This window comes from Zootoca vivipara, chromosome 10 (genome assembly GCF_965207765.1).
Source record: "Zootoca vivipara chromosome 10, rZooViv2.hap1.1, whole genome shotgun sequence".
Classification (NCBI taxonomy): Eukaryota; Metazoa; Chordata; class Lepidosauria; order Squamata; family Lacertidae; genus Zootoca; species Zootoca vivipara.
The window spans coordinates 30,909,642-30,936,985 of record NC_142593.1 but is presented as its reverse complement, the minus strand read 5'-3'; the positions used below and the strand labels follow the sequence as shown (position 1 = coordinate 30,936,985).

Genomic DNA, 27,344 nt, shown 5'->3' with positions numbered 1-27,344 from the left:
GGTGGAGAAAATTCGTAACCCCTGAAGACGCTGATTTATTTTATAGGAGATACAAATCACAACTAGGTGGAGAAAAAACTCCAATAGAAGGAGAAACTGACCAGGAAAAGGAGGAAGGGGAAGAAAGTGAAGACATTGAATAGAAGAGCTTCAACTGGTTGTTTTCCCCCCTTTTTTTCCCCTCTTCTCCTTTTTTTTTAAGTTAAACCAGTAAATAAACGAACAAATAAATAATTAAAATTTGTGAAAGGTAACGCGTGCTGGAATTAATAATATGAATCTTAAATTAACTACATGGAATGTTAATGGCTTAAATGACAAAAAGAAAAGGAATAGGATAAGACATGTATTAATCAAACAAAAACTAGACATATGTCTCCAAGAAACACACATCAAAAAAGAGCATCAAAGATTGCTGATAGACCCAAAACTAGGAGTGGAGTTTATTGCAGCCGACGAAAGGAAAAAAAGAGGGGTGGTGATTTATGCTAAAGCGAACCTAGAACCACAACTACTATATGCAGATCAAGAAGGCAGGATAGTAATAATCCAAATTAAGTATTTGGGAGAATCAATTGGTATAGCGGGTATATATGCACCCAACGAAAGAAAGGCCGAGTTTTACAAAAAGGTGGAGGAGAAACTATTAGAATGTATTGAAGGGAAAATGGTACTAATGGGGGACTTTAACGGAGTCTGTAATCCAACGATAGATAAAACCGGGACTGGGAAAGGGAAAAAGATGGGGAAGTTGCCCCAGACGTTTTTTGAGATGGTGAAGATGCTGGATTTGATAGATGGTTGGAGGGCCAAAAACGAATTTGAGAGGGAATATACTTATTTCTCCAATGCAAAAAATGTGGCAAGTAGAATTGATACAATATGGTTGACATCAGAATTGTTAGGAAGGATACAAGAGGTTAAAATTTTACCAAAAACCATGTCAGATCATAACCCAATAACCTTACAGTTGAAACCAGAGTGGAAAGTTGGAATGAGGAGGTGGAAATTGAAAGAATCATTGCTGTACGATGAGAAAATAATAGAAGGAGCCAAAGAAACATTAAGAGAATTTTTTGAATTGAATAACAACAAAGAAGTGGAAAATAGAACTGTGTGGGATGCCAGCAAGGCAGTAATCAGGGGTTACTTTATAAAACAAAATGCCATAGTAAATAAAGCCAAAGAAAAAGAAAAAAAGAAAATAATAGAAGAACTAGAGAAAAAAGAGAAAGATCTAAACAAAAGCCCGAATAATGAAAGATTAAAGAAAGAAATTAATATGTTACGAGTAGACTATAAAATTAAAATAGAACAGGAAATGGATTGGAAGATAAGATCATGGAAACAGAACACCTTCGAATTTGGTAATAAGCCTAGCAAATATCTGGCTTGGCAACTAAAGAAAAGGAAAAGTGAGAGAATGATAAATAGAATAAGAGAAGAGGGAAAGACAATAGATAAGCCACAGGAGATAATGAAGAAATTCGTGAAATATTATGGAGAATTATATAAGCAAAAAGAGGAGGATAGGGAAGAAATAAAACAATATTTAGAGTTACATAGACTGAAAATAAATATAGAAGAAAAAACAAAAGAGATAGAAAACCCAATCACAATACAGGAAATAAAAAGCATAATGAAGAAAAGCAAACCAGGAAAATCACCAGGTCCAGATGGACTTCCGGTTGAGTATTACAAAAAGATGGAAGGTATTCTCCTCAACCCGTTAAAAGACCTGATGAACCAGACATTAGAAAAGGGACTAACACCAGAGTCCTGGAAGGAAGCATATATTACGTTATTACCAAAAACAGAAGCAGACACAGAGACAATAGCAAACTACCGTCCGATATCCCTTTTAAACAGCGACTATAAGATCTTTGCAGGGATAATAGCACAAAGAATAAAAAACATCCTTAAAGAAGTAATACATCCAAACCAGGCAGGATTCTTACCAGGGAGGCAGATTGCGAGCAATACAAGAAATGTAATTGATATTTTAGAATATCTGGAATTTAAAATTGATAAAAAAAGCAGCATTATTGTTATTAGACGCCGAGAAGGCATTTGATAATGTCTCCTGGGAGTTCTTAAGAAAGCAAATAGAGATGATGGGATTTAAAGAAAAAATACAAAATGCCATAGGAGCTATCTACAACCAACAAAAAGCTAGGTTAATATTGAACGGAAATGTGACGGATAGCTTCCTGATAACAAAGGGCACAAGACAGGGGTGCCCATTATCCCCCCTGCTATTTATAATGGTATTAGAAGTATTATTAAATAACATCAGGAATGAGGAAATGGTGAAGGGGATAACGGTCGGCAAAAGGTCATACAAGGTTCGTGCGTTCGCGGATGATATAATTATAACATCACAGGACCCTATTAAATGTATTCCGAAAGTATTGGAAATCATCAATGAATATGGGAAGGTAGCAGGGCTAAAAGTGAATTATAAAAAAACCATGTTACTAACAAAAAATTTGGATAAAATGGAAAAGGAAAAGTTACAACAACTAACAAGTCTAGAAATAAGAAAGAAAGTTAAATACCTTGGGGTTTGGATTACAGCAAAGAGCCTAAATCTGTATGAAAACAACTACAAAAAAGTGTGGAACGAGGTAAAAAAAGATATGGAGCAGTGGAGTAAGCTACAATTATCACTATGGGGCAGAATATCAGTAATCAAAATGAATGTACTCCCTAGGTTAATGTATTTATTTCAGGTAATACCAATACTGGGAGGAATGAAATGTTTTATAGAATGGCGCAAAGACATCACGAAATTCATTTGGAGTGGTAAGAGACCCCGTATTAAATACCAACTACTCACTGATAAAAAAGAAAGGGGGGGCTTCGCGCTGCCTAACCTTGAATTATATCACGCAGCAGCAGGGTTGGGATGGGTGAAAGAATGGATAACCCTGGAAAACCCAGAACTTCTAGACTTGGAGGGAGCTGACATTCGTTTTGGGTGGCACTCTTACTTGCTACATGAGAAGGTTAAAGCCCACAGGGGCTTCTTAAACCATTTGGTGAGAAAATCTTTATATACAATTTGGATAAAATATAGAGGAATTTTAGAAAAAAACATACCTCTGTGGGCCTCCCCAATAAATATGATAACAGTCAAAAAAAACCAATATGGACGAGAAAAGAGCTACCTACCATGACTTATTGGAAATAAATCAAAACGAAATTAAATTGAAACAATATGAGGAAATCAAGGATCACCTTTCGGTATGGCTCCAATATTTTGAAATAAATCAAAGATTTAATGAGGACAAAAAATTGGGTATTGCTAAAGAAAAATCTAAATTTGAAAAAATCTTAATGAATAAAGAAGGGAAACATATCTCACAGATATATGATTTATTGCTCGAGTGGGACCTTATAGAAGAACAAACCAAAACATCAATGGTGAGATGGGCCCAAGATTTTGGGTATAACATTCTCATGGAGCAATGGGAGAGGCTGTGGAAAAAGGACATGAAGTTTACCGCCTGTTACAACCTAAAAGAGAACATCTTAAAAATGTTGTACAGGTGGTATCAAACACCAGATAGATTAGCCAAAATGTACAAAAGCCAATCCAATAAATGCTGGAGGTGTGGAACAGAAGCAGGTACACAGATACATATGTGGTGGAAATGTCCCATGATAAACAAATATTGGAGTATGATCTATGAGGAACTTAAGAAAATGACAAAAATAACATTTAAAAAGAAACCAGAGGTATTTTTATTGAATATAATACCGGAAAATGTAAAGAACGCTAACAGAACGCTGATGATGTATGGAATAGTGGCGGCAAGAATTCTGCTAGCGAGAATTTGGAAAAGTAACAACATACCCAGCAAACTCGAATGGCAATCGTTAATGAAAGAATATGCACAGCTTGCAAAATTTACAGGAAGGATTAGAGGACAGATGAAACAGAAAACTAAAAAGGAATGGAGAATATTTTATGAATACCTAGAATCAAATTAAATAATAAATAATTAAGCCAACCAGCAGAGTATACCTGAGCCCAAAACAGAACATCTGAAGACCAATGCTGTAGATAAATTAAGAATCGTGTCATGAAAATGAATGTAATTGATGAGATACAGAGAAGTAACTGGAAGTTAAACCTCAACCCTTCTTTTTTCTTTTTTCTATTCCCCCCCCTTTTTTTTTTCCTTTTTTTTTTTCCTTTTCTATAGCTTTTCCCCTGGCTTATCTTTTTCCTTGCCTCGTCGTCTCTGAGCTTGTTAGACGAGGTATATATCTTTATTTGTGTGTACTTCTGCATACTGTGATTTATTGTTGTGCACTGTGATTTTTAAATGGAAATCAATAAAATTTTTCTTTTTTTTTTAAAAAAGAATACTTGCATATCATAAGACATGGGTTCAAGGGCACAGGTGGTACTCCCAAGCAGCCTCAAGTGATAATTCTTCTCTTTCCAGAAGTAAACTAGCAAATACTGCAGACTCTGAAATACTGTGATGCTGGTCCAATTCTCTGCCCCTACTTCATACCCTCCACGCGTCCTGATTTTCCAGAAACTGTCCCAGAATTATGAAAGCCATCCTGGGTTCTGATGTCACCACAGAATGCCCCTATTTCCACTGTCACAAAACCACCCCGGGCAGGAAGAAAGGTGGAAGCAGAGCACAAGAAGTCTTGTTTAGTATTTTTTAATGCTATGTGCGTCTGTATCTAATCTTGCCCCTTTCTAAAATTTATTTATTGTTGTATGTTCATGAATCTACCAAAGAATAACATAAGATAAAATTAGGATAAATGGGTTTTCTCAGAATGGTGGAGGGCATATGCGCTGTGTCCCACTGGTGTAGTGGGGGTGACGGCACCCGCCTCCTTCTGAAAGAAAATGCTCTGCAACGAGGGGAGGGGGACAAAATGGGGGGTCAGGGAGGGTCAGTTGTGGGGAGGGGAGTGAGAAATGAAGCCATTTTCATCTTAGGTATGTTGGAGGCTATGCTACCCTCAATGTTTGGAAAAGGAAAGAGAAAGTTCAAATGTTGAAGATTATAGATTGATCAAATATGCCAAGTGATATCCAGGTTTAAGAATCTCAGGAAACAAAACAAAACAGTTACATTCCAGACTGTGGAAAGGAAAGTGCTGTGAAGTTCTACTTCCTACTTCCTTTGCTTCTATCAAAGCAAATGTACACTTTATTCCTTCAGTAGGACAAAGAGTTGTGGTCTAGAAGCAATTTCTTTGCTGCCCTTTTTTGTGGGAGCACAGTGTTAATGCAAACCTATAGGACAAGGTGATTAACCTTTCCCATGTTACTATCATGTTTTCTTGATGAGATTCGAAACAACCTATCTCTGGAGCCAATCCACCCACCCCCTCTCCCATATATTTTTCCTTTGGTGGCCATAATGACTAAGACTAGTGGTGCACAGGTCATTTGGTCAGCAAAGCAATGTTTCAGCTCTTCTCTTTGCTATTTCCAGTGATAACATTTGTGATCAGTTTAAAAGACTGCCATCGTTTTCTTTATCTATGTAAATTCATTTTTTTATTATATTCCACACCACTCAAAACCAGACCCCCAGTTATTCATAATGTAACATAGCTGATATTCTGGCTATAAACTATACAATAATATCTGAAGTCTGTCTATAAGATAAAGTACACACATCAATAATTACTTGGCAAAAGAGAAGCAGAATCCATTGACATTCAAAGATATATTTAAATACTGTCAAATGGGACTGACATGTACCGCAGAAGCAGAGAGGTTTGACAAGTGGTACAATTTATAATTTATATCTTGTGCTAAGCATTCTGGGAGGATAGTGAACTTTAAGTGGGGAACCAATCATGTTTGCTGCTTAAATATAATGCCTTCTCTACCCTTTTTGGTCAGACCTATAAGGTATCAGAATTTTGTAAAGGATCACCTTTAAAGAAAACATGCACATATCAAAATTAACATGCCTTGAGGTTCTCAACTTGCTATTCTTTTTTCTTCCTAAATATAATCAATTATAGTTAATTATAAAGTATGCTGCTGGACAATTTCATTTCATGCCTTTAAGGCTTGCATGTGAATTTTGTGACACCCCATTAAAATAAATGGCACTTTGCAATGCCTTTCCTTCTGCCATAGGTGAAACATCTTCGATGATTTGCTTCAGGCATCTTGGAAAGTTTTATCTTCTGGAGGAGACTTTTGCTGATCTGTAAGCGTCTAAACTGATGGGGGGGGAGCAGGAGTTGCCCACAAATTAGTATGACTGTGAATTTGTTATTTAAAAAACCAACAACACAATATTGATAATAATAAACTGCACTCATATGGGAAAATTTTAACGTTGTTTTTTTGCTGTTCAAGGATAGTTGGCGTCCATCTGACTTGGGAGACAATGGAGGGATAAGCCTTTGGGGAGGTGAAGTCAAACTGTTGGAAGGTTACAGCACCTGCTGTGGCTGTAGAGATTATTACAGGAAAGACATGTCTTGTTGCGGCTGGGGCAGATGAAGGTGTCTGGCTGTGCTTACCTTTTATTTGTCTTCTGACTAATAGCTCTACTCAATTCCAGCCTGAGTGCCAACACAAAACACTGAAACCAAGCACAGGGAGCTGCTTTATATTGAGTCAAGCCATCTGAGTTCGTCTAGCTCACCGCCGACTCTTCGAACTTATTGGATCAGCTCCAACCTCTTCCTGTTCTGAAAGCCTGTCTCTGTGTCTGTTCGTGCCTGTTTGAGCTTCCTGAGAGCTTTGGCTGTGTTCCAGCCCACTCTCAGTTGTTCCCTTGGCAACTGGCCATCCAAGGTCAGAGGGAGTCGGCATAGGCAGGTGTAGCCTCTGATCAGCCTGCATCAAATCTAAACCGCTTTGTTCCTGCCCGTATTCTGCAGCTGGCTGTAAAGTTCCACTTGGAGAATGGGCCATTCCTAACAATACCATAAAAAGGACTTCAGCACCTGAAACTTATATAGGCCTCCTTGAGAAAACTTTTATAGCAACATAGGGACAATCCAGCAACCGACTGGCATGACCAAAAATGACATTTCCCCTTAATCTGCAATGTCCCACTGCTATAGCAAAGCAACAGTGAAGCCATGAGTAGAGTCCATGGCTACTTCAATTTTGGGACGTGGTGGGAAAGTCTCAATAAAGACTGGAGAAATTCTAACCTCTGCATAATCAGGACAAATGCTCAATTAACAGGCAATCTGGAGGAGCCCCTAAAGTTGAAGCTTTTGATAAAAATATTTAGCTAAGAATGAAAACACAAATTAATATGCCAGATCATTGTTTATCAAATCCCTATAACACAAACTAGGCACCTTAATTATTTCTGAATGTCAGACATTTTGCAGTGGAGGTTGTTGTTGTTGTTGTTGTTAATATTATTATCATTATCATCATTATTATTATCCTATATAATAATATGCAAGTGTCTCTGCATCCAGATTCCCTGTGTCCCGTTTTCCGCGCTACTGAGCATGTGCCCCAGGGACACAGGGATTGGACGCAGAGACTGCACGCACACACACACACACTCTCCCCACCCCGCCCCCACCCCTCTGCCTTGCACTGGCTCACTAAGCAGTTAAAACAGAGGCCACCAGGTGGAAGGCAGGAGCAGGCAGCAAGGCCCCTAAGCAGGGCAGGCCCTCTCTCAACGTGCCCAAGGGCCTGAGGAGGAAGCCGGGACGACCAAAAAATCGAGGCCCCGGCTTCTCCTCACTAACAGGCCCGAAATTGAGGCCCAAACAGCGCAAGCAACCGGGAGACCCCCCGCTGGGCCAGAACGGCCAGTAAAGGCGCGGGGAGGCCACCGAATGCTCAGCGGCAACTGCGGGACCCTCAGAAAGTGCCGGGGCGGGCACAAGCCCCCCAGATGGCAAAGCTCCCTCCCGGACGCAGCAGGCGACTGAAAAACAGCCGTGGAGGCCAGCAAAAGTAGCGGGAGCCACCCCCACCCCCCAAAAAACTGGGTGTACACCCTGGAGCAGCCGCCCGGGCCGTCCAGGAGCCAGAATTCGGCCACTGGGCCCTGGCAGCAGCAGCGCTATTGACGGGGAAAAATTAGGAACCAAACGGTAGGCGCAAAAAGCGCACGAAAACAGGGTGGGGAGGGATCCGCACTCCAAACACAAGCTTCGGAGGGGGTAAAGGAAGAAATACCCCCCGCACCCCCCAGCCGAGCCCGGGCTGTAAAGGTAAAAAAGGGGGGGACTTTGGCTTGGGGTTTGGGAACGGGGGGGGGGAGAAAATTAGGGATAAATTAAGGATCAAAGGGAGGGGGAGGAACAATCAATTAGACAAGGAATAAAAGCCCCCCACGTGCCGCTGCCACCGAAAAAGGCCGAATGTTCTAGCGCCCGTTTATTAAACGGGCTGAATGGCACTAGTTACAGTATATAAAATAGCAATATACCATCTTCTTTTTATAGCTACTTATCATGCCATTAAATGAAAATGGAACCTAAGGAGGCAAAACCAAACAAACACACACACCCTCAAATGTCCCTACCACTTACCCCTGTTTATTTCATGGACTCCTGATTGTAAAATAAACTTCTGGAAAACTTTTTCTGCCCTTCCTTGTTAATAATATCCTTATAGGTGGCTGGCCAGAATAAATTCAATTACTTTCCAGAGGTTTATAGCCTAAATGCTGCATTTAAAAAAGTTTCTAAAAATTGAAATAAAATAAACTGAAATGGAATGCCGAAATTCTATTGTAGCCATAAACATTTTCATAAAATGAATGGTGAATGAAAGCTTTGCAAAGTTAAAAGCAATTTTCAAAAGGGCAATGCCACAGTGTACACTTTAACAACACTATTAATATGAATAATGGATTCAGCCTGAAATCACATGCAGGGGAAAGTGGGTAAGGCAATGACCTCCAGAAACTATGTCAAGTGCATTGCTCAGGTAATGCCCTTGGATGCTGTGGAGTCCATTTTATCACTAATCAGCATAATTAATGGGAATTAATACCACGTAAAGAAGGCAAAGTTTAACGTTTTTTCCAGCATGACAAGTAGAGACAAAGACAAAGTCAGAGAGTAGGCTGTATGCCAGGGGACAAAATGACTATTTCAACTGGTACTTTATGTTTTCAATTTTTAAAAAGCATTTACAGATTGAATCATCTGCTTTGGTCATGTGGGTTTCTCCATCGCCCTTTTGAAATTTGCAAGGCAAGTTCCTGCAATCAGGACATAAAAGCACATTTTTACCAGTGTTTGAGAGGAAGAGATATATCAAATTGAGTCACAAGTACTTTCAAGAACTGGTGTATAGCATGGCAGGATTGGACTCTCAAGTATATCTTTGTATTTTTAATCACTCACTAAGATTGTGAAGCCTGTGGTTGGTTGATGAGGTACTTTTGGGAAATCAATAAATTGGGAATTCATGTGAGGCCTTTATGTATTTCCCCTCACCCCACCCCACTTATGTTTAGGCAGTCAGCAATGACAGTTAGTGTTTTTACAGTTGTGGCACCCTGCCTTTGGAATGTTCTTATGTATCTATGAATACTTTCCTGGGGCAGCTCCCTTGGTGCCTTATTTTTAGCAAATGTGTGGAAATATTTGTACTTGTCCACCTTCTTCTTCTTTTTAGACAGCCTGATACTGCCATTGGTTGAGCTCAAAAAGTTTACCTGCAATTTTATTCACCAATGTGCTGTCTTTTAAATTTATATTTTGGAGATAGGTAAAGGTAAAGGACCCCTGACAGTTAAGTCCAGTCCCAGACGACTCTGGGGTTTGGGAGATTATTTTAATGTTATTTTTATTTCAACTTGCCTTGAAAACTTGTTCAGTTATAACCTGGGATTCTGAGGGGACATGTAGACATGAATAGGATTATGCTATCAATCCCATAAAAATTGAGATGCCTCAGAGGGCAGGGGAAGAAACTGGAAGTACAGTTGGGCAAGTAGATTTCGGTTACACAAGTGCACAGGTATCAGTGGGTGTCATCCATAATTGCTGACGTGAATGTATTCAGAAATGCAAAACATAGGTACAAGGCAACTAGTATAATATGAGTGGCAAAAGTAGAATCCCCTCAGTCCTTTCATATTTCACACTTCCTTGTGACAGACGTAATTGCCTTCTGCAGTGTTTGTCATAGGCACACATTTGCTGTAGCTGTTACCTCCACCTTCTGACACTAAAGTTACATTGCCAAATAATTTTTTGGCCTCATTATCTTTAGTTCTCTCCCCCCTCCTCTCTCTCTGTGTGTGGCAAATGGGAATAATTTCTCTTCAGAAACCATAACTTGCCTTACAGGGTTTTTGTATAGTTTGAAGAGGGGTGGGGGGTGGGGGAAGCAGGCATTACTCTTCTCAGACTGGCAGAAAATCTGCCAGCAGCCACCTGGATGCAGAATGAATCAATTTGTATACTCAATCAGGTACAACAGGAGAAAGCGTTTGGAACACAACATAAATTGTTAGAGGAAATAATAAGGGCTGTCATTGCCTCGCCTCCTCACTTCCCTAATTCCCTGCCCATCTGCATACAACCACAGATTCATTGTCGCCAGCAGTGGAATCATGTACCTCAAAGTAATACCACATTGTCCCTGAATGGATTTGGTTTCTTGAGATCAGCAGGAGACAGAAAAGCAGCCTGTCAGCATGCATTTCCTACTTTCTTATTTGCCATCAAATCTCTCTCTGTGTGTGTGTGTGTGTGTGTGTGTGTGTGCGTTTGTGTGTGTTTATGCACGCGTGTGTGTAGTATGAGAGCGTCTGTGTCAGGCAAAGGGAGGAGCTGTATCCCTTGGCTCCTACCTCGGTCTGGAAATAGATGCTGCTCTTCCTCCTGCCTGAGAAAGGATTTTGGATTTGGCATGAATCCTTTCCTCAAACGCTAAAGAGTTTACAAGGGTTCTTTATAGAATGCAATAAAACAAACAGATCCTTAAATTTTAACAAGAGATCCTAGGGGCAAGGAACTTTATTTTTTTCAAGTCCTCTTGGAAATTCACCAGCATTTTCGTATGAATTTCTCTTAATATATACATATTTGTATGCAGTTTTGCCTAACATACACATTTCTGCAAAGCATTTCCCCTTTAAAGAATCCATCTATAATAAAATAATAATAATAATAATAATAATAATAATAATAATAATAATAATAATATTTCTACCCCGCTCATCTGGCTGGGTATCCCCAGCCATTGGGCGGCTTTCAGCAGAACATTAAAAACAGGAAACATTAAAAACTTCCCTAAACAGGGCTGCCTTCAGATGTCTTCTAAAAGTCAGATAGTTGTATATTTCCTTGATATCTGATGGGAGAGCATTCCACAGTGCAGGCACCACTACCGAGAAGGCCCTCTGCCTGGTACCCTGTAGCCTCACTTCTCGCTGGGAGGGAACTGCCAGAAGGCCCTCAAAGTGGACCTCAGTGCCCGGGCTGAACAATGGGGATGGAGACGCTCCTTCAGGTATACTGGGCTGAGGCTGTTTAGGGCTTTAAAGGTCAGCACCAACACTTTGAAATGTGCTTGGAAACGCAGTGGGAGAAATAACATCTCTGTATGTTATTTCACTAAGATATGAAATTATACGCACACTATACAGTGGTACCTCGACTTCGTAAGCCGTCTTTCATGGCCGTCTTTGTAAGTCGAAGTCTTTGGTTGTTGAAGTGCCCGTTCTGTGCATGTGCGAACCGCGTTTTCGCGCTTCTGCACATGCACCGACTGCACGTGCTGCCTCTGCTTCTGCGCAGGGCGAAAAGACTTCCGGAGTTGTCGACTTTGGAAATCGAAACCTTCGGAAGTCGAGTCGTTCGGATGTCGAGATATGACTGTACACTAATGTATGCATTTTTGTGCACGTTACTGCAAGTAGAACTGCAAGTACAGAATTTCAAATGATGGTTGTGTTTTGGTTCACAAATTAGGCAATTAAAAGTGAACTGAAGCAAATTTCCTTCCCATCTCTACCTCTAAAAAGCTTTTCGTGTGTGTGTGTGCTGGGGGGGGGGCACCTTCTTATGTTAGCCTAGATCAGGGGTCGGCAACGTTTTTTGAGGCCGGTCTGGTCCACTCCCCGGCAGACCTCTCGGTGGGCCGGAGCATGCACACTCGTGTGTGCGCTCAAGCTATTTCCAGTGTTCTTCTGCATCGGAAGAGCACTGGAAATAGTGTGTGCGCATGCGCACGTGTGCGCCTCCGTCCTGGAAGTGCGCCAGAAATAGCGTGCACACACGTGTACGGGCACACCTCCTATCTCCTATGTGGACATTTTTGTTGATGGGGCAAAAGCCAGCTGGCTTGCTTCTCTGTCTCTCCTGTCTCTATACCACAAGTGGAAAGGCTCAGTTCTGGGAACATAATGCAGCCCATCGGACCTCTATCTGGCTCCCTCTCCCCAGGCCACACCTGTCACTGCCTGCTTTACACCCTGAGTGTTATTGCCCAGCTGAAATATATACTGGAACTCTGATAATGCACCCTGCTTGTCTAGAGAGCAGTATGCAAGTGTGTGTAGAAACTAGCCCACAGTACAAATGTAAATTTTACATCCCTTGTTTCACACACTTTTGGTTCTGGCTTTACCCACCACTGCAATGTGGCCCTCTGAAGCTTTCTCGGAAAGGAATGTGCCCCTCAGCTGAAAAAGGATCCTTGACCTGCTCTATCAAGTGCCTTCCCAAATAGCAGAAGTTGTATAAAGCAGAGTGAGATGTCCGCAATGTGGGCACCTCCTGGTGGCTTGGTGACCCTGACTTCTTCCCAGTCATAGTGCCTTATTGCTTTCCTCACTGGCTTGCTTATATAGTTGAGCTAGCAGCATGTTCCATGTAGCAGATCCATATTCCTCTTTGCTATGGCTTGGGATATCACAGTGCATTGATGACTTGACTGAATATACCCATCTTAAATTACTGAGATAATAAATAGGCATGGAAGTTCTACAAGTTCTGTCTGTCCCCTTCCCCCTCCATGTGTGAGTTCAGAGCAAAGATGTTTATCGCTCTGTTGAATTGCTTAGCAACAGCAGGTAAAGAAATTGAAGAAGGAAAAGCTAATAAGTTATAATTTATATGTGAAAAGATTGCAGGAGGCTCGTAGCACACTTCTGGTGCAGTTAAGGCTTCATGCTGAGAATTCCATTCTCCCCTGGCAGCGGTTTCAAAACAATGCAATCTACAATGTTTCTAATATGTAAATTGAGCAGTGACCGGTCAAATAGTCTTCTGCTTGGTGATTTGTTGCTCTTTTGCATATTAGCCTTCCCAGGAACTTTTGTAAATCATCCCAACGCTGAAAACAAGCAATGTGTACAGCTTCTTAATGAATTCATAGTGCAGAATCAATCTTGCTAGACTAGAGCCAAACATGTTAAAAGGAAGGCAAATCTTGAAGTAGTAGCCTAATGCATTTTTTGCAGCCACCAATCCCCCTCAACAAAAACCTGCTCCACCAAAACCCAAAACACCAAGAGATGGAAGAAAGAATGCTTTTTTTCAGAATTCATTAATCAAAATCAAACATTCATTTGCTTTAACAAATAATCAATTGCAATTCTATGCCTCTGGAGAATTTCCAACTGAATGATTTAATATGGTTCAGTGAATCTGATTTTGTAAATTTGATCCAAAAATATTCAATTAAAATCAGCCACTTTTCTTCCATTGCTGTAGCACAGACATGACACAGCCAACCAATCACATATAAAACCTTTCCAGCTGGGATTTAAGATTGTCTGTTCAAAGATTCAGTTCACTTGAAAGATTCTTCTAACAGCATGAACTATAATGAAGTTAGGCATAAGTACCTGGATTTTAAAAGATTTGTTCCCACTAGTACCTCAGTTTGGGTTGCATATATCTGGATGCTCAAAGAATTATTGTGTAGAATCCGTATCACCAATTTATGTCATTTAAACCATCTGAGACAAATTTGAAACTTGGGGTTTAGTGTTCAAATGCAATTCTAACTGGTCATGTCTCTATGACAGAAGTTCACATGGTCTTGTATCTAAAGGGATTCTATGATTTTGATAAAAGGAATTCAATTATTCCCTATAGTTTTTTGGGCTCATGCTTCTTGATATTCCATCCAATAAACTGTATTTCAGCAATTTCTGGATTGGTCCTATCACTCTGTGGGGAGAATCAAGAGACACATCATAACATGGTTTTCTAGGTGTCCTGTGTGTTATATTTCCACTTGCCTATTTGCATCTATTGAACCACAATCAATCAAATAAAAATATATGATGAATTAAAGGACCACACACTCAGATACAGTGTGCCTTTGCAGTCTTATTCACTCAGTACAGCCATCTCATTCATACATGATAACATATGTCCTTCTATAAAAATATTATTTAGAAAAATGGATCCCAATAATTACTACAAATTATTTACCTGCAGCCACTGCGACTGGTCACTATGTCCCGATGTCCAGGCATTCACTTTGCCTTGTTTGTCCAGACGAGCTTTTCTAGGTTCCCATGTAAACATATCCATATTGAGTGTTCTGAAGATACTGGAAGCAGTAATCTGATAGTCCTGTATATGTCCCGATTTCATCCCCAGAGGTTCAGAGCAACCTACATAATTTAAATACGTTATTTGAGGATATCTATTTAGGCAGTTTATAAATCCAGCTGTTGCTTCTCTTATACATATTTATTCAAAGTGCACAAATCTTACTGTCAGCAATTTGGAAACCTTAACAATCATTTAAAACTGCAGTTCAACAATGCATGGGTAAACACTACTTAAGAGCATTTGAAAGAGCATTTGAAAACTTTTTAATTTTTTTACATACACCTTATAAAATGGTAAAGTGGTTGTATGTTTAGCTTTCTGCTTTAGGCAGAATTTGGTGGCATTCCAAGGCATCCCTGGAAATGACTGGATACGAAGAATTAATTTCAGATTGTATAAATAGCAAACAGCTTGTCTAAACCACTTAGCCAAGGCAATTCTGTATTGTCAGCTAGTAGTCATAGTTCATACTGAAGTGCTATATTAAATTTTCCATTAATTTGTTAGTTGATGAAAAGTATTAGTATCCATCAGCAAATGATTTAACTGATTTACAGCCTCCCCATTCTAATGTCAAAATCTGGAAAATAAAGCAAGTTATATTTATCAACTATGGGTATTCATTTGTCACCATGATACTCTTTGGCCATGCTACCTACCCATTAAGGAATAATAATAATATAATAATTTATTACTTATACCTCGCCCATCTGGCTGAGTTTCTCCAGCCACTCTGGGCGGCTTCCAACAGGAGATGAAAAATACATTAAAGCAGTCATTGAAAGGACAAACTGCCTTGACGCAATGGCAACCAGAGGCGCTAGCGGCAGAGAGAAGAAGTTATTTTCTAGGGTACTGTACTTATACCACTCTGCATTCTTTCATGAATCCCATGTCTCTATTTTCCTCAAAGCATCTAAACTTTTGTTCAGGTATATTTAGTTAGAAATGGCATGTTTCAACAGGATTGTACAGATTATAGATATTATACCGAAAGAAAGAAAGTCACAGGGGGTCATCTGTTAAAGCAGTCTTGCCAACTCACTATCATGCCTTCCTTTGCAAGCAGAGGTTCTTTGAAGGTTTTTGCATCTTGATCTGACCTTGATCTGACCACTAGTTGGTGACCTCTAGCGGAATGATAGCACAGTGCGATCATCACTATCAAATTGATTTCTTTTGATGCCTTTATAAAACACTCTAATGGAACCCAAGGATTTGATGCTCCAGTTTTTATCTCTTGATGCTCTGTTTTATATTTGTTTTATGTAACCTAAATAACTTGTGATATCTGACAACTGACAAAATATGGGGAAGTTAGGGAAGTTTTTAATCTGTGAGATTTTAATGTATTTTGGTATTTGTTGGAAGCCGCCCAGAGTGACAGGGGAAACCCAGCCAGATGGACGGGGTATAAATTAATAATAATAATAACAATAACAATAATAATACCATAATAATAATAAATAACCAAGAGGGAATTTGATCCCTGGTCTCCCAGGTCCATTCTAACCCCTACAACACATTGGTGAGTCCATATTTCAAGATGTTTGCTCCAAGGGGAAAGATACAACACACTGAACGTTGACTGTGTCACTCCCCCCGCAACCCACCTTAGCTTGAGCTATTTAGTCTGACTCAAGCACCCTTCAGACGTACCACTCACAGATTATATTATTACATGTGTGGGGCCACACCAACTAACCTCGCCTCTGACGACAATCCCTCTGGCTTGCCTGACCCTTGGTGACAGCACATACAGGTTGAATGTCTGCAACAGGGAAGCCTTTGTGATGGCAAGGGCAGAACTACTTCTAGCTGACAAATTATTACAATTTTTTGAGAAGTGCTTCTGAAAACGGCTTCAGCATGAAAGCTTATTGTGTTTCTATTTACATAAGCTTCCAGGGTTAGATGGTTTCCAGACTGATTTTTAATTTTCCTGTACATTCAGATGAGTTTGATGCAAGTCCTTTACTAGAAATATTTACAGCATTTTTATGATACCAAGTCTGCTGTGGTATTCCTTCCAAGAAGGGTCCACTAGACCTGTTCCCCTGAAACTGATCAGACAGATTGTTCAGACTTGTTCTGCAAGGCCTCGCCAATTCTTTGAGTAGCTTATCTTGGTAGTTGATTTGGAAATGTCAATGCTGAACTGCTATAGTTCTCAGAATATTATTTTTCTTAAATATTTTTGAAGTTTCATGATTTATGATTTTACTTATTTTTTACTGTAAATTTTTTGAAGACCATGTAGTAGAAAACAGCCCATGAATTTAAAATATAAGTAAATCAAATACAGTATAGTTAACCAAATGGATTTAAATGTAAGGTTATTGCATGGAGCAGGCTCCTGTCAAAGTAAAGAACTCTTGAGGAATGCTTGATATATTATGCTTGTGGGTGTACACCTTAAACTCTTACATGCGTGTTTGTAAAAGTATGTCTTAAATTGTGCTTTCAAAGAGTTATATAGTGATAAGGGAAAATATATATACTAGGAAGCCAGAAATGGCCATAGCTCCTTGCTATATATATTTACAATCAAAACTACAAGTTAACTGCCATGTAGCATTTGTTCCATGGAAATCAATAGGATGTAAAAGTTTTTAAAGTTCCCATTGATCTTATTTTCCTTAGCTGTGTTGAGCACCTTTGCAGGATATAAATTTAGACAGGAAATAACTTTAGTAGGTAAATAAAGAGGCTCTATTATGAACTGAGACTCTCTATTGCTTTTCATCCCAAACAAAGTTAGATCACCAGAAGCTAAAGAACATTCATTTATCCTTAAGCATAATTGTACTTATGTTCCAGCAATTGTTCTAGAGAGCCTGAGCACCATGACAGTTCAGAGGTATAATGACCTTGAAACAAGATGAGGCCCCTGAAATGGATTCACTTAGAAGCTTTCACAGTTCTTTGAGCAAAGCAATTCCTAGTCATTCTGGCAAGGACTTATTCTAAATTGTGCTCCTATGGATGAGAGATGCCACAAGAAGAAAATCTAATACACCAAAGCACCTGGACACAATTTTCTATTTACTTTCAAATCTATCTGTATTGGAAGAGGGCCACAGTGAGATTAATGCATTAACTTTTCATTTTGGAACTTGGTTTTGTTGTCACTCAAGGACCAAGAATTATGTAACATGGGCTGCTTTGATATATTACTAGTGCCCTGGCTGGCTGTTTGTACAGTAAGAAGGCAGTCATATAAAAATAATCTCCAAACAAATTTACTGCAGCAGTTGCCATATGAAAATAATGCTGGCACTTTGACAAAAAAAAAATGGAGAATTTTATGTGTTTCATTGAATCTGCAAGGGAATGAAGCTTTTGTGCAAAAAGGAGCTGGGTCAGGCTTTACATTTTTGTGCTGTGACCCTTCCACACAAAAAACTTTGAAAGGGTTTATATTGGCTCCACTAGTTCATTTACTTCTGCTACAAGGCACAATGAAGGATTCTGTTCGAAAGCAACAAAACAAAATCAAATCAAATCTCATCAAATGCAACCAGGCTCAGCAGCAGACCTAATTTCACCTGGAAAGTTCTGGAAATGCACTTAGAAAACTCTTGAAAGCCTCAAGTTTCTTATAGCCTACAGTCTCAATAAGCTGCATAAAGTAGAAGTTACTGACTCGTGACCCAACAGAGAATTCTGTGGCTGCAAATGCCGACATGGCAGGTGCAGTTTTCAAAGTGCTGTAGTATCAGAAGATGCACCTGATAAACTTCTCTATGCTACCCAGTTATTAAAAGTAGTAAAACGCAAACAATTCAAAACTAGGTGTGTGTCTTTTTAAATGGTAATCAAATATAAATCTATGGGGTTTTGGAAGAGAAGAAAGAGGGGCGATGATGTACCGTGTTTCTCATATTATAAGACATGTCTTATATTTATTTTTTCCTCAAAAAAACACACTATGGCTTATTTTCAAGGGATGTCTTATTTTTTCCTCCTCCTGCTGCTGCGGCCAGCATTGCTGCTGCGCCTATCACTATGTCTTATTTTATGGGTATGTCTTAAAATATGAGAAACAGGGTAGATAAGGGGAAGCTACCATTTCAGGTGTATGCCAACATCTCAAACACCAGCTAATTCTAGTAAATAAACAAACATATTTGCCATTTGAAGTATGCACATGCTTCAAGTATGTTTTTAGGTATTGCTTAAAGTGATTTTTTGTTGTTATTGTAAGTATTGCAGAGACCTACCTGATAATTCACAGCCAAGAAGTTCCATTCGCAAAGTGCAATGCCTTCTACAAACCTGAGGATATAATCGTATGTACTGAGATTTTATTGGTGGGGTGAAAGAATTTGCGTAAGGCGTATTATTATCCACATTCCCACGGAACACCTATGACAAAACACAACAGATTGCAAAATGCATTTGAATGGCAATATGGGCCAATAAAGTTCATGATTACATACAATTATTTAGTGTCAACAGAAGGTCTGCTGTCCTCATTTGATGGATGTGGCAGGGGTAAAACAAAATGCAACTGAAGATGGGTGAATACAGGCAACCGACCATTAAGAGGTAGCTTTGAAGCAGTCATGTGGAAGCGGGGAATATCCTGCCAAGCATAGCTGCCAAGTTATCCCTTTTTTAAAGGGATTTTCCATTATGCTGGAAAATGGATTTTCCATTAGGCTTCCTCGCGAGAAAAGGGAAAACTTGGCAGCTATGCTGCCAAGTAGTGGTGAGAATTATACCATTCCTCTGTTTCCCTGGATTTCTAATTGGTAGGACATTATGGATGGAGTTTCATGCATATTTAGATATCCACCTTGTTAAGTTCCACTCAGTAAATAGTTGTGCGCACACATCCATTGGTAAATAGTGGAACTGGAGTAGGGATAATGTGTCACAGGGAAATAATAGCTCTTTTAGGAGCAGTAGTTTAGTTTGGATAAGGTCCTTAAGCAGGGCTGGGAATCATTTTAGTATATTAAGGATCTGAAACCTTTACAGGAACAGAGGTTAACATGCCTCTGTGGTTCAAACTACACATGGCATGAGACATTTGAGAATGGATATCCCAATAAACTGTTTAAATTTTAAGAAGTGGGGGAGAAATTTGGATGTGGGTCATGGTGCAAGGGAAGTACAACCCTTTCCCCCTGCACTACGGCCCTGATCCAAATTGCTCCTCCATCCCCACAACTGCTATTAAAATACAGAGGGGAAAACATATACCGGTAGGCAAAATTTGGAGCGCTAATAGTGCTCTGGGAGACTGGAGCAGTGGAATCTAGAATAGGTATCCTTGCTCCAGGGATGAATGACTTGCTCCCTCTCCTCCCCCCCTTGTGATAGCCCCAATCCAAATCACTCTCCCAAATGTTTTTACGAGAAGAGAAATTGTGTCGAGACATAATTTGTGTGTCTGCCCTTCTATACATCTCTTCTTAAGAGTTATGTGGAATGGGCTAGTTTGCATTTAGGGTTTTTAATTTTTTTAATAGTGTCTGCAATAGTTTTTGTAGTATGGTGTGCCGTGCTGCTGAAAGAATATTGTCCTTTCGAGGGTTAACCAATTGCTAACATAACAAAACTAAATGGAGAGCAGACAAGTAATTACTGGTCGGCTAATTAAAATGAAAACCATTTAATTATAAGAAACAAAATTATTATAGCCTTGTAATGCTATATTTATAAAACAATCAAAGTAGAGGTAAAGTCTTACTCAATGCAAAATGTCGATTTATTCCAGTATTTCCCAGAATAAAATCTATCAAGGAAAAAAAGTCTCAATAAACCCACTTTCTGCTATAAGGCAGTAAAATCCCTTCACTAAATTGCTATTTAAAATGCTTTTATACTGATGACAATGACTTACCATATCTTCAGTTGTGCCTTTCACTTTGTATGTTGCCCATAATTTCCCATCATTACTATATGCAATTTTGTATGATTTTATAAATTCCGGGCTTCCGATTCTCTTGGCACCTTGAGTTATAACACCAGTGATTCTCATCTTCCTCTGCAGGTTTATCTGAAATTTTAATAATGTGTTATCAGTGACCACCAATGGTGGGATGGAAGCTTCATTTAGTTTTTTGGTAAAATGTCTGCTTTGGCTGCATTTCTCTAATATACTGAATTTCCTTCTGTCTGAGGCTTCATTTGGGCTAGAGATTAGCCCTAAAAGACAGAACACTGTATTCATTTCAGAGGAGATTAGATACTAAAGCAGGGATGGGGAAACTGTGGCTCTGCAGATGTTGCTGGGATTCAACTCCCATCAGCCCTAGCCAGCATGGCCAAGGGCCAGAAATGATGGGAAGACTAGTTCAGCAACATCTGCAGGGTCACAGGTTCCACACACCTGTACTAAAAGATAACAATCTTTCTTACGATGTTTTTCAGTTGCAATTATTATTATTATTATTTATTTATTTATTTATACCCCGCCCATCTGGCTGGGTTTCCCCCACCAGCAAATACCAAAATACATTAAAATATCACAGATTAAAACCTTCCCTTAACAGGACTGCCTTTAGGTGTTTTCTAAATGTCAGGTAGTTGTTTATCTCCTTGACCTACGATGGGAGGGTGTTCCACAGGGCGGGCACCACTACCGAAAAGGCCCTCTGCCTGGTTTCCTGTAGCTTTGTTTCTCGCAGTGAGGGAACCGCCAGAAGGCCCTCGGCGCTGGATAAATAAATGCAGGTATAGGAAATAATATAGAATAAAATCTCTTTTACAAGTTGATTTCCAGTCTGGCAATCAGGTTCATGTTGTGCTTGCTGGTATTAGTTCTGGAATTTGCTGTTTAATCTCATTTCAAGAAAAAAACTCCCCAAAACAAACAAACATAGCATGCACAAATGCATTATGTCCCCTACGAGATGCAGGACGGCTAAAGAAATGCAACTCTCTGTGCAAATCATCATACACCAAGGATCCCCAAATTGTCCATTACTGACTCCCTGGGTTCGATGAGACAGTGCGGGGGTGGGGTGTGGGGGTGGGGTGGGGTGTGTTAGGGGGTGGAATAAAGACCTAAAGGTTGAAAAGGGCCTGAGGTGGGAAAGAAGTTTATGGTGTACAGCAGTGTTTCTCAACCTTTTTTGGGCCACGGCACACTTGTTCCGTGAAAAAAATCATGAGGCACACCACCATTAAAAAAGTTAAAAAATTTAACTCTGTGCCACCCTATATTATAATTATGACTGTAAGAAACACTTGCCAAATATTGCTTTCCGGCGGGTCAGTGCTGCGTATTGGCGGCCGCTAGGCTCGTTTGCATTGAGCTTTGGGAAAGAGGAGGAGAAATATTGCTTTCCAGCGGGTCAGTGTTGTATATTGGCGGCCGCCAGGCACGTGACAATGCAAATTGCCCTTCTCGTCGCCGCACGTCGCGGCACACCAGCCAGCGTCTCGCGGCACACTAGTGTGCCGCGGAACAGTGGTTGAGAAACGCTGGTGTACAGTATAGTGCAAAAAATAATGATCAGGAACTACGAGCCTCAAAGATGTAGCTCCAGCATGTATTATTGTTTTTATGTATTATTTATTAAACTTCTGTACTGCCCTTGACCCAAGGATCACACGATGGTTTGCAATATAAAAACACAAAAATACACGGCATAATTGCAAGCAAAACAATACTCCCCACAATACCCCCCCCCTGTACAGACTGTACCTCGCTTGCCAGTGGGGAATTTCTGTATTTAAGAGATATTTAACTTTTTACTAACTTATTAATTAATGATTAATACATTGAGATTATAGATAGATATTTATTGACTACGAGCCTAAGGATTTGGATTGGCGTCGATTACAACTTCATAAACTGATCAAGCAGCCACTGAAGTGCTTAGGAAACCCTGGTTTGGTGCTGCATTGTGGAGGTCTCCCATTCAGTGTTTTCCTTAGTCAGCCATGCCTTCTTCCCTGATCAGTGCCAAGCTTCAAGGGCCCCGAACAAGATGCCCTCTGGAGGAGGCATCATGACACCCTGGCTGCTCCCCCCTCTCTGCTGGCAGTTTCTCCCTTCCCACCCCCCTGCTGTTGCCCTGGACTTTCTGCTTCCTCCATTAGAGGAAAGGAACATTAGAAATGGTCCCTTTCTCTCCCTCCCCATTTAAATATTTACAGTTCGGGTCAGGCAGTCTGATGAATTATTCAGAGACGTGCCAGCCAAACCTACAGTCTTTATTGTCCAAGAGTGCCTATGAGCTGCCCACCTAAGCCCTTATCTACTGTCACTGCCTCTGGCAATTTTGGGAGCCTCATGGTTTGGGGCCCTGAATTTATATCCCAGCCCTAATGGCACCAAATTGGATGCATCATCATCATCATCATCATCTGAATACATTCCATTGGGAGGACAACTGTGCCCTTCAAAGGTGGTATATCCCTGACTTAAGAAATAAAACAAATATTCCATTCTATGACCTGTGAGCATGTTCAACACTCATTGGGCCGTCCTGCCAAAAAATAAATAAATGTATGCATGTTTGCAAATCTTTGGGTTTCTCCAACCCTGTTGATATCTCCCCTTTGTGTGTGGATGTTGCCACTTTAACTGCAAAATGATCTACAGCAAGATCTGAGCTTTGGAAATACAGTTCTTTTCATGTTATTCACAGAGGGAAATACGCTATCTATTAGTAATCCAGCTTCTGCTGATGTGTATAAGGTTCCATGTTACTCACAAACAGTGCTTTTTCTGGGGGTACGCAGGGGTACACATACCCCTAAACATTTTGTGAATCTAAGTTTGGCCTCATTGAGGGGCAGTATTTCAATATGAGTAGGAAAATGAGAGTACCCCTAAACATTTTTTAAGGGGAAAAAAGCACTGGTCACAGAAGAAACAAAGCCATGTTTTCCAGCTATGTGGAGAGTACAATTGGTTACTTGTCTACTTAAATACACATTTTTCTCTATGTAAATATGCTTGGGTCTCACTGTCTCACTGGCTGGGTGATGCATGACAAAATAATAATGGTTCTTCTTAAGTTCTATGCAATAAAAAAATGGAAATTTCTTCTAGGTTTTTTAATAATTCCACAAGACAAAGTTGGCTGATTACGGCTAGGAATCAGGACTCCCTTTTTGTTTCCTCCGATGAGTAAATCTGTTCTGCACTACATTTTGGAGCAACGAAACAAGTAAAAATGTAAATTGTCTCACAGGGTAAAAAAGTAACACATGGTTAACAGTTTGTGTTTAGCTATTTCAATGAAATGCCTTCTTTTTCTCTGCAAGTGAAAATAATGCAAATGGTGTATGTTTCTTATTCACCAATACACAAAGGTTGTTTGATTTATGACCCATAAGAAATACTACGTTTGATGATTGGTTATTCAAACAAAGCATAATTATCCCTAAATTCCCTGCCAGCTCCTTTGACTTCTGGGAATAAATTATCCTAAATTTACAACTTTATGAAGGAATGGAAAGGAGAAAATTCTGGTCATGCCTTTTTCAATATTGATTATTAAAGAAGTAATACTTTTTCAACTATGTTTATTGTTTGCTGCTTATTGTTTATATAGCTTATTTTCATCCTTGTAGCATAATTGTTTTTAACATCCCTGCCACAAATAATTTGCATGGTAACAGTTAACAGAACCATGCAACTGTTTCAGAAACCCTGTTGTAGCAATGGGTTTTGAACAACAGTCCTAGCAAAGTACTGTTGTATTAGAGCTCTTCTTCTTCTTTATTTATCGCCCAAAACAATGAAAGGTAAGTGCCTGAATTGGATGGAAAGTTAGGAGGAGGCATTTAATTTAATCCTCACATCCCATCTCCTGATTTCTCTCCATTTTAGCCAAAGGAAACCCCCACCCACAAACAAGTAAATTTGTACTGTAATTCTATAACTGTCTACTCAGAAGTAAGCTCTGATGAGTTCAAATGGACTTACTTCCAGGTATGTGTTTGGGATTTCATCAGAGCTAAGTGCCACTTATTCCAATGAATCTTACTCCCTGGGCAAGTGTGTATTGGATTTATGCAGTAATGGAGCTTGATTTTAAGCATTACAGGGATTACAAAATCCAGCACTTCAATAGGTGACTTCTGTTGGGGGTGGGGAAACAAGCTTGATTAAGTTTGCCATCCTATATCTACCTGCCTAGGAGTATGCCTCTTTGCAATCAGTGGGATTTACGTCTGATGACTGCACTGTAAGATAGTATATGAAGTGCATTTAAGAAATTCTTGTGACTAATGTGAGCCTGGGATATGCACATAGAATTTGAAAGGGGGGAAATAGGATGATGAAATATGAATATAACAATTCAACAACTGAGAATCCCAGTGGCTGCATATAGCACTGTTGTGTACCCACCAAGTCTTCTGAGGCCCTTCTTCAAACTACACCTCTAAACCCTACTAGAAGTCTGTACATCAAAGTGAATGAACCTCTGGAGCAAGCAAGCATTGGAGTACTTATAGGAACACATACAGAGTCAGAACTTTGTTCCATCTAGCTCAGTATTATCATTCTACACTGACAGGCAGTGGCTTTCTAGGGTTTTTGTCTAGGGCTTTCTCCAGCCCTAACTGGAGATGCTAGGTATTGAATCTGGACCTTCTATAAGCAAAGCAGATTCTCTATCAGAGAGATACAGGTCATTCCCTTTATATTTGCTTTGGGTGGGGACTGTTATTTTTGTGAATCACGTTGAAATCTGAATGACTCGCAGTGAGACAGTATAGCATTGCTATTGCAAAAATCTATTAGGCAGGGTAGTAGGACAATAATTCCCCGAAGATTAGAACAACAGATTTGAACAAAGACTCTCCAAGAATGAATATTATGCTGGTGAAATTTTGGTCTTTGGCACATGCACACAGAAGCAAAGTGTTTATAAGGAAGGTGGATATTCTGCAACCTTCATTATTTGTACAAAGAAGCCGTGCCACTTCAACAGCACTATTGTCACAGGCGGTGCGTTGCAGCTACTCTAGAGTAACGACTCTCCAGAAAGGTGCCTTTTCATGCTTTTATTGTGTGCAAACTATTTACAGTGCTGGAGCTGTACAATGTACATGTTCTCAGTTGGAGTCAGAACCCCGGAATGGCGATTCCCACGTTCTTTTCCAACAAAGCAGTCTGGGAATCGCAAATCTCCTCCCCCGTTTCTTTCGGCGCAATTCCGGAACTGGAGGGAGAGGTCTTCTTGCCCTGTTTCCCTTCCTCCCCCTTTCCCTCTCCCTTCCTTCCTCTCCCAAGCGGGGCAGTGGCTCTGCGACCCTGCCAGAGCCATGTCCTCTACTTCCTGCTTCCCCGCTGGAGTCTTCCCCCTCTCCGCTGCCGCTGGTACTCGGAGAAGAACTGGTTCTCAGGATGGGAGGGGGTTGTCTGTACCCCCTGTCCCTCACAACTATGGAATGAGACTTAGTGCCCCATGTGAAAACAATGTTATTATTTCACAGATTGTGTTCTACCACCTTTTATCTGTCACTTTCCAGGCTTTAACAGCATTATCTGAGGAGTCAAATGGATTAAGCAGAAGGTCCCTGACCTCTGCAAAAGCAACGTATGATTAATTAAATCCTTACTTTCTCATATACTTTCACAAATGGAAAGATTAACATACTAGGGCTGAAACAAATATTTGCAAATATTTGAAATGTGGTAAATCTTCCAATTTATCCTGCTTATTTCAAGCACGGGAATACTGTAAGAGTAATATTTAAACTTTTTTCAAAAATAAAAAATAAAAAGAGTGGTTATCTTCTTATACACAGATTCTGAGTTTAGCATGTAAGGTAGAGCTGGCTGCCAGCCAGGCTATTAAGATCTGACTTGTAATTTTGGCCCTGGGATTTGGGAATCACAGGAGACTTGTTAGCTTGCTGAATAATTTATTCCAACAACCAGCAAATATGTAAAATATAGGAGTTAAACATTCACATGGAATCCTAAACATGGAATCCATTCTCTCCAGGTATTATTCACAGTCTGATTTTTTACCTATTATGGACAGTGTAAGTGAAGAGAAGTGTATATCACATTTTCTTCCATTTTAGGAGTGAAATTCTCCCTGGGCAGTAGATTGCTATGGTTCTTTGTCCATTATGTTTTTGTTTCACTTATCATGGTCATATATATATATATATATATATATATATATATATATATATATATATATATATATATATATATATTTCTTTTTACTAATGCTCCCCACAATTGTATAAACACAGGAACTGCAGACTTTAGGCATCCGTCTTCTGTGTTCAATGAAAATGCAAGTGGGGAGAGTGAGGGATGTACAGTTGTGGGCATGTTTGCCAGCTTTGATGAGACAGCTACAGACATTCCTGGATTGGGATAATTTGATCACAGTTGTCTATCCTCAAGGTTGGAGTACTGCAATGTGCTCTATGTAGGCCTACCCCTAGGGTTGATCCGGAGGCTGCAACTGGTGCAGAACACAGAAGCTAGGTTGCTTGTAGGGTCACATGACCACCAGCATATAAGCACCCTTCTTGTGGGATTTGCACTGACTGCCAGACTGCTATTGGGCTAAGTTCAAGGTCAACAGGTTATTTGAGAGACTGACTATATTATCCCTGATATACCCAGTAGATCCCTGTGGTTTGAGTTTGTCCTGCAAGTTCCAAAGATCTCAGAAGCTCAGTCCACAGTATCTTGGAGCAGGGCTGCCATATTCTGTGGAATAGCACTACAGTGGTACCTCGACTTATGAATTTAATCTGTTCCGAACAGACCTTCGTAAGTCGGAAAATTAGTAAGTCGAAGCCAATGGGGGATTTTTTTATTAAAAAAATCGTAAGTTGAAAAAATCCTATCTAAAAATTCGTAAGTCGAA

At 39.9% G+C, this 27,344-nt stretch overlaps 1 protein-coding gene across 1 annotated transcript in view; it reads right to left on the bottom strand.

The window, feature by feature from the left end:
• The window catches only part of EDIL3 (EGF like and discoidin domains 3), a 223,957-nt gene that overhangs the window by 40,814 nt on the left and 155,799 nt on the right, over positions 1 to 27,344 (bottom strand). The window contains exons 7-9 of the mRNA XM_060280211.2: positions 20,381 to 20,536; positions 18,750 to 18,894; positions 14,401 to 14,585 (exon numbers count right to left, since the gene is read on the bottom strand). Coding sequence (XP_060136194.1) covers positions 14,401 to 14,585; positions 18,750 to 18,894; positions 20,381 to 20,536 — 486 coding nt within the window. The remainder of the gene's footprint in view (positions 1 to 14,400; positions 14,586 to 18,749; positions 18,895 to 20,380; positions 20,537 to 27,344) is intronic.